Source organism: Rhinolophus ferrumequinum, chromosome 25, assembly GCF_004115265.2.
Source record: "Rhinolophus ferrumequinum isolate MPI-CBG mRhiFer1 chromosome 25, mRhiFer1_v1.p, whole genome shotgun sequence".
Taxonomy (NCBI): Eukaryota; Metazoa; Chordata; class Mammalia; order Chiroptera; family Rhinolophidae; genus Rhinolophus; species Rhinolophus ferrumequinum.
This window is the reverse complement of record NC_046308.1, coordinates 4,383,793-4,394,679: the sequence shown is the minus strand read 5'-3', so window position 1 is coordinate 4,394,679 and position 10,887 is coordinate 4,383,793. Positions and strand designations below refer to the sequence as shown.

The window sequence follows — 10,887 nt, the reverse complement described above, 5'->3', positions numbered from 1 at the left end:
TAACAGGGGTTGGTGAGGTTCTAGAGGTGGAAAAACTGGAACTCTTGTGCATTTCTGGTGGAAATGTAAGATGGTGCTGCTGCTGGGGAAAACAGTGTGGCGGTTTCTCAGAAAATTAAAACTAGAACAACTGTATGACCCAGCCATCCTACTTCTGGTACATCACCAAAAGAATTGAAAGCAGAACCTGGAAAGGCTATTTGTACAACCATGTTCACTGCAGCAGTATTCACAGTAGCCAATGAGTGGAAGCAACATAAGTGTCCATTAATAGCCGAGCAGATAAAGAAAATGTGATACATACATGCAATGGAATGGCACACAGCCTTCAAAAAGGAAATCCTGTCACATGCTACAGCCTGGATGACCCTTGAGGACATTATGTTAAGTGTAATCAGCCAGCCACAAAAGGGCAAATACGGTATGATTCCACTTATATGAAGTAGCTAAAATAATCAAAATCGAAGAAACAAAGTAGAAAGTTGGTTACCAAGGGCTGAGGGGAGGAGAAAGGTGAGTTAGTATTTAGTGGATACAGAGTTTCGGTGTCGCCAGGGACTCAGATATCTGCAGGCTAATGCTCATAGCAGCATCATGCACAGTAGCCAAAAGGTGGGAACAGCCCAAGAGTCCAGGTGATGGATAAACAAATGTGATATATCCATACGATAGAGTAAGATTTAACCTTAGAAAGGAAGGAAATTTTGGCACATGCTATCACATGGATGAACCTTGAGGACATTATGCTCAGTGAAAGAAGCCAGTCACAAAAGGACAAGTACTGTATGATCCCACTTACATGAAATGTCTAGAGGAGTCAATCACAGAGACAGAAAGAACGATTGCCAGGTTGGGAAGTGGGGGAGGGGAGTGGTTTCTCGGGGACAGTCTCAGTTTTGCAGGATGAAAAAGTTCTGGAGATCAGCTGCACAAAAGGTGAACATATATTAACACAGAGAAATAATTAAGATGATGAAGTTTATGTTATTAATAATTTTTTTAAACCACACTTAATAATAAAAAAAAGGAAAACAACTTGCCGGTCGGTTGGAGGGGTACAGTTTACTGACAGCCTCCAGCCGCAGCACCATCACACGTGGCTGTAGGTAGCGTAGCATCCTTGCCGAGGACACTCTTTTCCCAGGAGCCCTCAGATGATGACTGAGCACAGCAGGGACACCAGGAGCCTGCGGTCCAACGTGGGACAAGTCTAATCGGCAATCTTGGCTCTGGAGCAAACTATCAGGGCTGGTCAAGCCTCTGCTCGGTTGAGGTGCTCGCTTCACGATACTGCTGTGTCCTCCTTCCTTTCATAGGTGTCAGACCCGCATCCTGGCCTGAGCCTGTCCAGCCCTGCTTCCTCCTCCTTTCCGACTCCAGGTGTGAAGCTCCACTGACCCAGCTAACAAAAGAAACACACGAATACGATGCCCGTTGGAAAAAAATTTCAAATGTTACTTAAGTAGATATAATTAAAAATGAGAGGTCCTCCTCCATAATCCCATCACCCCCAGAAGTGACTCCCGCTAACGGTTTGATGTAAACTAGACCTGCTCTCTACTAGAGGACCGTGTGACTACCAAGCACCCGAAACGTGGCCAGTCTAAGTTGAGATGAGTTTCAAGGATAAAGGCCTTTCAGCCTTAGGCAACCACTAATTTGGATTTCCAAAAGGAGTATTTTTGAACTACCTCCCTAAGGATGTTTCCATGGGTTACACATTAAAATGATGTCTTAGATATGAGTTGAACAAAATATATTATCAAAATTAGCTTCACTGCTTTCTTGTCACTTTTTTATGTGGTTACCATAAAATCGAAGATGACATATGTGGCTAACATTCTATTTCTATGGAACAACACTGCTCTAGACCAGTGTTGTCTGACAGAACTTTCTACGATGATGGAAATGTCCTGTATCTGCATTGTCGAATATGGTAGCTACTCGCGACCGCAAGTACATGCCTACTGAACACTTGAAATGTGGCCGATGCAACTGAGAAAGTTTTTAATTGCTTTTAACTTTTGATTAAGTTAAAATTTATACAGCCACAAGTGGCTAGAGGTTAGCAGAGAGGACATCTCTTAGTTGTGAGGTTCTGACTTTCCTTGTGTTTCATGACCTTGACAGTTCTGAGGAGTACTGGTCAGGTATTCTGTAGAATCTTCCTTGGGATTTGTCTGATGTTTTTCTCATGATTAGACTGGGGTTGTGGGTTTGGGGGAGGAAGACCACAGAGCTAAAGTGTCATTTTCATCACATACTAGTAACATGACATAATGTTGACATTGACTTTGGCCACCTGACTGAGGTGGTGTCCGTCAGGTTTCTCCACGGCAAAGTTACTCCTCTCTCCCCGCTTTTCCACACTGTGTTCTTTGGAAGAAAGTCACTCTGCCCAGCCCACACTTAGGGGTAGAGAGTGACACTCGTCTTCGTAAGAAGAGTTATCTACCAGAATTAGTTGGAATTCTGCATGGAAGACTTGTCTCTTCTACCCAGTTGATTTATTTAATCATCTATTTCTATCAGTATAGACTCATGGATGTTTATTTTGTATTTTGGGTTATAATCGAACACTATCTTGTTGCTCAAATTGTTTTGCTTTGGCCATTGAGAGCCTTCAGTTGGTCCCTGTCCCTTTGCCGTAATCATCATTGGTGGGTTTGTCTGTTTTTAGCACTTCCTGACATTCCAACACTACAAGTTGCTCCCAGCTCATCTTGTGTATTTCTTGCCCCACTCTTAGAATCAGCCATTTCTCCAAGGAGCATTGGTTACTATTAGGAGAATGACACTAGAAGCCACGATCTAGGTACTAGGCTATGCTTGTTATTGGGGTGCACACACACATTTAACAAAACTTTTTTTAAACTGTGGTAAAACACATAACATTTACCATTTTAACTATTCTTAAGTGTATAGTGCAGTGGCATTAAGTACATTCACAATGTTCTATAACCATCCCCATCCATCTCTAGAACTTTTTCATCATCCCCATTTGAACCTCTGCATTCAAACAATAATTGCCCCCCACCCAAAACCCCAGTCCCTGGTAACTGCCATTCTACTTTCTGTCTCTATGAATTTGACTATTCTAGGTCCCTCATATAAATCAAATCATACAATATTTGTCATTTTGTGTCTGGCTTACTTCACCTAGCATGATGTCTTCCAGGTTCATCCATGTTGTTGCAATTATCAGAATTTCCTTCTTTTTTAAGGCTGAATAGTATTCCACTGCTATTTCCACATGTATTTAAGCATAAAAAATTTAAACTATTGTTGCGTCCTGCGTGACGAGGATTGTGGGGAGCGAGGAGGGCGGCGCAGGGTTAAGAAATGACAGTGGCCATGAATAGAGTGCAAGCAGGGCCAAGGGGCTGCAGCCTCAAGGACTGGGCCCCAAATCGTTGTCTCCCCCCCCACCCCACCTTGGAGAATCTTACTTGTCATTGGCTGACCAGCCATCTTTCTGGGGCCAAACAGGGAGACATAAGGTGCAAGTACAAAGGTGAAGCAATGTCCCTGAAAGGATCCATCTCACAGACTCTCCTTTCTTTAGGGGCAGGTACAAGGAGACAGACGGGTAGGCTGCTGCGTGGCAACAAACTATAGATATTGCTCATGTTTTACTCAATGATACATTTTTATTAATATATTTTAAGAAAATGCATTATAAAGAACGCTGTTGCTATTTAGAACCTATGTTTCAACTACGTAATAGAGATTCAATCAAGATGAGGTAAGGGCAATGCATCCTTAGTAATTGGAGATAAGCTTACCTTCCCAGAATAAGATTAGAATGAAAATGAAATCCCTTGTCTGCAGAGACTACCCACTTGTAAGGATTAGTCAGAAATAAGTGGCTTAAGAATATCACAAGACAGCCCTCATCAAATTTAAGAAAGCACAACTGTATCAACGAATTTCAAGTTGTGACACAATCAATTTGTAATCAACCCGAATCTTGACCTATCAAAAAAGAAACATAGCTTAATCAGAATGCATACATCTATCCGTTCTACAAATATTTATTCACCACACGGTTCTTTCCTCTCCCTCCCACACCCAGGTTTTAATATCTGGGCTTCTGAACCATGACTCTAACGGCAAAAGTCCTCTAGTACGCTTCAAGAATCATTCAGGGACTTGGAAAAAATGCAAATTTCCGGATATTCTTGTAAGGGTGAAATTCAGTAAATCAATTACGTAGTTAGACTTAGCTAGTTTGCACTTCACTCACCGCACAGTTCGCTCTCTAGCCACCTGTAAGGAAACCTAGCTAGTTTGCAGTTTGTTCCATCCTGATACTCAGCTGTTTTCCTTTGTTTCTCCCCTCACGGATTAACTTAAGAGCTCTGTTTTGTTCCTTTTCTCAAGGCTACTCTACCTTGTGAATCCATTTAATTAACAGAATCCTAACCTGAAAAGAGCAATTTCTTAATCCTCTGGCGCCCCGACACTGGAATCCAATTTACAACTAACTCCCTTGCAGTTTTTACTGGTGACACATAAAGCCCCAGGCTGTGATGGCGGAGTCTGAGTCTGGAGCCCAGAGATAACGTTATCTTCAAACAGACCAGACCCCAGGAAGCACGTCAGCCCTGAGACCTGCCTCACCGACTCCCCCTTTCCTATATAAGCAGCAGCTAACCTGAAGTTAGGTACAACTGTCCCTATCGGACTCTGCCCCCAGCCACCCCCATCCCCACCCCCGCCTGTGTTTCTCTCCTTACAACCCTGGGAGCTTTAGACAAAGCCATGGGCCCCGCCTTTCATAAAACCTTTTCTTGCTCTCCCACTTGGTTAGAGTCTGTGAATGCTTTCACCGTCTGCGAATGACCAGGGGTTAATTCCACGCCACGACAATTCTGAAGTCACAGATTCTTGCGGGCCCCAGGAAACCACATTCAACAAGTTGCCACACGACTTAAAAGTCACAACCCCCAAGGTCTGAAGAACTGTGTTGCTTGTGTGTGAAGCGAACTTATTAAACTAGGAGTTAGGAAAACGTACCGAACTGCATGTGAACCAGCATTTTCTGAAGAAACCATGATATAACTAGATTGTCCCAGTGAGTCCAAGAACGAACTCTCACTGCGCCGACAGCCCTTCCAGAGGGAGAGAAATTCTGGGGCTCCCAGACCACTAACCGCACATTTCATACTCTTTCCACTCAATGGTTCAATTTGGCAGTAGTCTTCGTGGGGAAAAAAAATAGAAAAACGGAAATTTCATTCTTCTCGGAAACAATACGCCTTTAATGCTCAATACATGAGATTAAATTTCTCAAAACAAAAGCAGAAACGAAAACAGCGCCCGTGACGAATCTGCTTCTTCCAACATAAAGGTCCGGTCAGGCAGGCACGAAGAAGCTTCCATCGCTTCCAGCCGGGCGCCGGGTTTCGTGGGAAAGGGAACCCGAACTTTGCTGAGGTGAGTGGAAGCGGGGGTTGGGGCGGGGCCCACCTGGCGAGAAGGACGACGTTAATTCCACCTGGACCGTGTGTCCGCTCGTGTCTGGGCCGCCATGTTGAAACCGGGCAAAGTGGGAGACCTTTTGGGGTTCGGTTTCGGGTAGCGGGATCGATAGCTGGATTAGAAGGAGACCCCTTCTGCTCTGCGCCCACCCAGAAGGTGCGGGGCTGGCGGCCACGGCGAGGGCGCTGCGGGCGGTTTGTGGGTACGTGCTTTTCCACCCAGACTTCTGCCTTAGCGTCCACGGCGCCACTGCGCATGCTCGAGAGGGCTCTGTGGGTCCCGGCTTCAGTTTTGTTTTGTTTCCCACTTGGGTGGGAAACGCGGGAATGTCTCTCCCTGCAGACTCTGTAAGGAGGGACATGCTTTATTTGTTTACTTAATAATTTTTATTTGTATAATATAATTATAAACCACTTTCAGAGACACTGTCTTATCTAATTTTCACAAAAACCTCGTGAAGTGGCATTTAGCTATATTTCACGAATGATTTACATTTTGCCCAAAATAGAACTAGGTCTTAAACGTGGGTGTTCTGAGGGCCAATCCAATGCACTTTTTCACTTTCCACACTTTTTCTTTAATGGTTAATTGCCCACCCACTTCCCACCCCCACCATTCATCCTTCTTTCATATCTTTGTTTGGGAAATAATGATGAGAATCTAAAACTCCAAAGAGATTGTTGTAGGAAATGTCAACGTAATGCTGCAGTGCAGGAAATACACCCAGAAAAATTAATGAGAAGCTGTGAAGCCACTGTTCCTTGGTGTTTGATGTTGGTAGAGGCATGCAGATGAGGAAGAGAACAAACTCCATGCTTGTCCCTTTGTACTCCTCTCCAGAGTTTTTTTTTTTTGTTTTTAATTTTTAATTTAATTTAATTTTATTATTATTGGGAAATATTGGGGAACAGTGTGTTTCTCCAGGACCCATCAGCTCCAAATCGTCGTCCTTCAGTCTGGTTGTAGAGGGCACAGCTCCGCTCCAAGTCCAGCCACCATTTTCAATCTTAGTTGCAGGGGGCGCAGCCCATGATCCCATGCGGGAATTAAACTGGTAACCTTGTTGTTGAGAGCTCACGTTCTAACCAACTGAGCCATCCGGCTGCCCTCCTCTCCAGATTTTAATTTGAAGAACTTTCAAGCTTTGAACCAGAGCTCTGGCTGTGTACAATAATACCAGTTTCATTTGATGGATCTTTGTGACGTTTTTCTGTAGAATGGGGAAGGGGTTCTTTCTCCTTTGGGGGTGGGGGCCGTGTGTTTCAAACACCCAGAATCCTGGTTGTTATTTTTCCTATCCCCATTTTCAAAGGTTTATATTTTATGACAGCCATCTAAGGAAATAGTTAAGAGCTCAAGCTCTGGAGTCGAAAAGCCCTAGGCTCTAACTCCCAGACTGGGCTACTTCTCAGCTTTGTGATTTGGGGCAGAAGAACCTGTTCGCATCTCACCTTCCACATCTGAAATGGCAATAATAGTAATACCTATTTCCTAGTATTGTTGAAAGGTGAGGGGAGTTACATGCTTAATTAACACAGTGCCTGGTGCTTCCTAAATATCCAATACCAGTTAACTATAATTAATGTCTCTGTTTCGTTCCTGCAACCCTGTGATAGAGGTAGGGAGTTAGAATCTAAGAATGGAATAGATATAGAGAATACCAGAGCAGAGATTCAAACAACATAGTAATATATTTTTTTCACGTGGAGAAATTCCGCCATGAGAGAGAAAAGACACAAAGTGCCTTAGAGGTGGAGCCCAGACCAGGACTGGGGCCGAAATCATGTGACTGTGTCTGGTGCTCCCTGTGTAGCTCCCCTGGTGATCCTCCTTTTACTGATGGGATTCCAGAGAGGGGTCTTATCCAAAGCTGCTTGTTAATAACAGACGTACATGCCTTCTGGTTACAGTTTGGTGGCAGACAGTATAAAGTCCTTCCTTGCATTTCTCAATGAAGTGGTCCTTTTTGTCTGATTTTAGGCCCAAAAAAGCTCAGTGAATTTTGGTTGCATTTGGTTCCGTTCCTCAGCATTTGTCAGGAAGTGTCCTAGGACCTAGAGATGAAGCGAAGCAGACACTAGATTGAAGAGTGTTTACTGTGCGTTGGGCAAAATGTGACCAGTATGACAGAAGAGGTACCATGAGCTGTGGGAGAGACAAATTTGCTTCATGGGGAAAAGCTTGGCAGCTGGGCTTGGAAGGGCCAGGAGAATTTCCACAGATGGAGCTGTGGGACGCAGAAAAGAATATTCCCAATAGAGGAAATTGTACCAGGAAAGACACGGCGCTGGGGAATTAGGGTACATTCAAGGCATGAGGAGCAATTCTGGGCAGAATAGAATGAGATGGAATATGGTGAGAGACTCTAAGAGGGTCAGAGGTCTTGAGTCCATTGACTTTGGACTTTATGCTGTAGGTGTTTGACTTTTTTACGGGGGAAAAAAATTCCACAGTGTACCCCCAAAACAATCATTCTGGCTACATAACCCATAACTGAAGAACAACAAAAGCAAAAAGATCCTTGAGGGAAATCTGAGGAAGAGGGGAAAAGTTACAGCTATCATTTTAACAAATATCATGGAAAGACGTTAGTGATGAGCATAACCACCTGCAGTAGTCCGCAGAGCGCTGGTTTTTAAGTAGCATAGTTCAGCATTGGCTCTAACGATTTACAGAATTGGTCACATCGTCATCAGCAGTGTCTGGAATGTTGGTCATCAATAATCTGTATTATTCCAGATTTCACATGAATCAATTGTCATGTGTCAGACTCATACTTACCCACCCTCTTTCAAAAAAAAGTTTTATGTCAGAATGCATGACACTACAATGTGCTTGCTGAACTCAAATTACCACTGCAACCAATTCTCAGGCTCCAAGGCATAAGTAGATTATCAGCTAGGAAATTGGGAAGAAATCTCTTATTCCTTTTGCACCAAAGAGCCTGCTGCTGGGTCACTGTCGTTTTAGTTTTGCTACCTGTTTGCCGACAGAGGCACAATGCTGCGTTCAGAGCACCCTTTTAAACCCTTGTAGTTTTGTTCTTGAAAAAGCCTTTATCTTTTAGTTATGCATACTGAAATGCTAACAGATGAATGATGTAATATCTAGAATTTGCTTTAGAATAAGCCGGGAGTGGGGGATGTGAGTGGGAGCACAGATGAAACAAGACTGGCACATATTGGACATAGTTGGAGCCGGGTGAGGAATTCATGGAGGGTGATGCCATTCTTCACGTTGGTATGTTTGAAATTCTTGGTAATAAAGTTTTTTAAGACCCCCCCCCTTTCCATAGCAGTTTCCAGGCTGGTTTTCCTATGACCTTTTAAAATCTCTAAAAGGCCAGCCTGGATTTTGATCCGTCGCCAGGATTTTGATCCATCTGCAACTAATGTACCTAGCTGGTTAAGTTTCCTCCCATGGCTAAACTGGATGGCGCACACAGGTGACAAACTCAAGCGTTAAGTTGCCCTTTGCTTCGTCCTGGGAGGGAGGGTAGGGGGAGTGGGTAAGAGCATCTCAGAGCCCCGCTGCCGGGCTTTGATAGTCTCCCCTGCTTCCTTCCCTATTGAAGAAGGGGTGAATGATGGCACCTACTTGCTGGGGTTGTGCTAAGGGTTCAGTGAGTAGCCATAGTCGGTGCTACATAAGCCCTTGCTGTGATCCTTCCTAGAACATGAACGACTGGATGCCCATCGCCAAGGAGTATGACCCCCTCAAAGCTGGCAGCATTGATGGCACCGACGAAGAACCCCACGATCGCGCCGTCTGGAGGGCAATGTTGGCTCGATACACCCCCAACAAAGGTGTCACGGGAGACCCCCTTCTCACCCTGTTTGTGGCGAGACTGAACTTGCAGACCAAAGAGGAGAAGTTAAAGGAAGTATTTTCCCGCTATGGGGACATCCGCCAGCTTCGGCTGGTGAGGGACTTGGTCACGGGCTTTTCTAAAGGCTACGCCTTCATTGAATACAAGGAGGAACGTTCCCTGCTCAAGGCTTACCGAGACGCAGACGGCCTGGTCATCGACCAGCACGAGATTTTTGTGGACTACGAACTGGAAAGGACTCTGAAAGGGTGGATCCCTCGGCGACTTGGCGGGGGTCTGGGGGGGAAAAAGGAATCTGGGCAACTGAGGTTTGGAGGGCGGGACCGGCCTTTTCGAAAACCCATTAATTTGCCCGTTGTTAAAAACGACCAGTATAGAGAGGGAAAAAGGGAAAAGAGGGAGCAATCTCGATCCCGAGAAGGACACTGGGAGTCAAGGGCAAGGGATAGAGACCATGACCGGGGCCGGGAGAAGAGGTGGCAGGAAAGAGAGCCACACAGGGTGTGGCCTGAAAGTGACTGGGATAGAGAGAGGGATTTCAGAGATGACAGGGTCAAGGGGAGGGAGAAGAGGGACAGAAGTAAGTAGAGGCCAGCCACCAGCAGCAGAGCCCAAAGGAAGAGGCAGCCTCTAGACGAAGCGTAAGTTCAAGGCCGAATACAGCTTTCTGATGATAGTGGGGTCTGGTGTAAGTTCTTTCCAATCTGGAACCCAAGTTCAAGCTGAACATGTTGATACTATGAACTGCTCTTCTTCATCTTCTAGTTCTAGGGACTCGTTATTTAATAAGCTTGAGAAACAGTTTTGTCCTTGCTGGCATCTTATACGGAAGGGCGTGTGTAAGGAGCCACCATTCTCATTTAATTCAGCAGTCCTCATTTAATTTGATTTTCTCTCATCTATTGGAAATGACCATTTTGAGGGTTTGACAAAAAGAGCTGATCCCCGACAATCATTTGCATTGATCTCTGACTCCTGGGAACCCGAATCTGGCCAAATAGATTATAATCTTTTCCATGTTTATGTCCATAGTGCAAGGGTTTGGTGAATTGAAATAAAAATGGGGTGGAAAAGTGAATACACCGAGGACATCCAGAAACTGAATACTAAAGCCAGTCTGTGAACAGTGACCTGGGTCAGCAACCAGCTACTCTTGAACAAATGTCACTCCATTCTTGAGCCAAATGCTGACTGCCTTTTCTTTTGTCGTTTTTTGGATGGGAGGCTGGCATTTAAAGTGAAAAACCAAAGTTGCAGGGCTATGGCATTATGGTATGGCAATCTTCCAGCCCTTTGAAAAGACAAAGAATGTGAGTGAAATGAAAACGACAGGAAATCAATGAAAGGTTCTGATGAATTGATTGGTCTTTTCCTTCTCGATCATCCGGCCTCTGGTTTGTTCTGAGGGCTTTGAATAAGTACCATGCTGCTCACATGATAATCAAGAGTGACATTTAGTATTTTTTGTCAATGGCTGTATCTTTGATAGTTCAGATATTTCATGCAAAATAAATGTCTAATTTAATATCAAGACTCACACATTCATTACCATGTTTTTGCATTAGGAGGTATGA

At 44.4% G+C, this 10,887-nt stretch overlaps 1 protein-coding gene across 1 annotated transcript; it reads left to right on the top strand.

The window, feature by feature from the left end:
- Window positions 1-5,304: 5,304 nt before the first annotated feature.
- On the top strand, window positions 5,305-10,656 carry SNRNP35 (small nuclear ribonucleoprotein U11/U12 subunit 35). The gene is made up of 2 exons (XM_033097775.1): window positions 5,305-5,439; window positions 9,158-10,656. The coding sequence occupies exon 2, from the start codon at window positions 9,161-9,163 to the stop codon at window positions 9,899-9,901; it is 741 nt and encodes a 246-aa protein (XP_032953666.1). The 5' UTR covers window positions 5,305-5,439; window positions 9,158-9,160; the 3' UTR covers window positions 9,902-10,656.
- The last annotated feature ends 231 nt before the right edge of the window (window positions 10,657-10,887 follow it).

Coding starts and splice junctions, on each gene's coding strand:
- SNRNP35 (XM_033097775.1), top strand. CDS start 9,161: ATGAACGACTGGATGCCCATCGCCAAGGAGTATGACCCCCTCAAAGCT.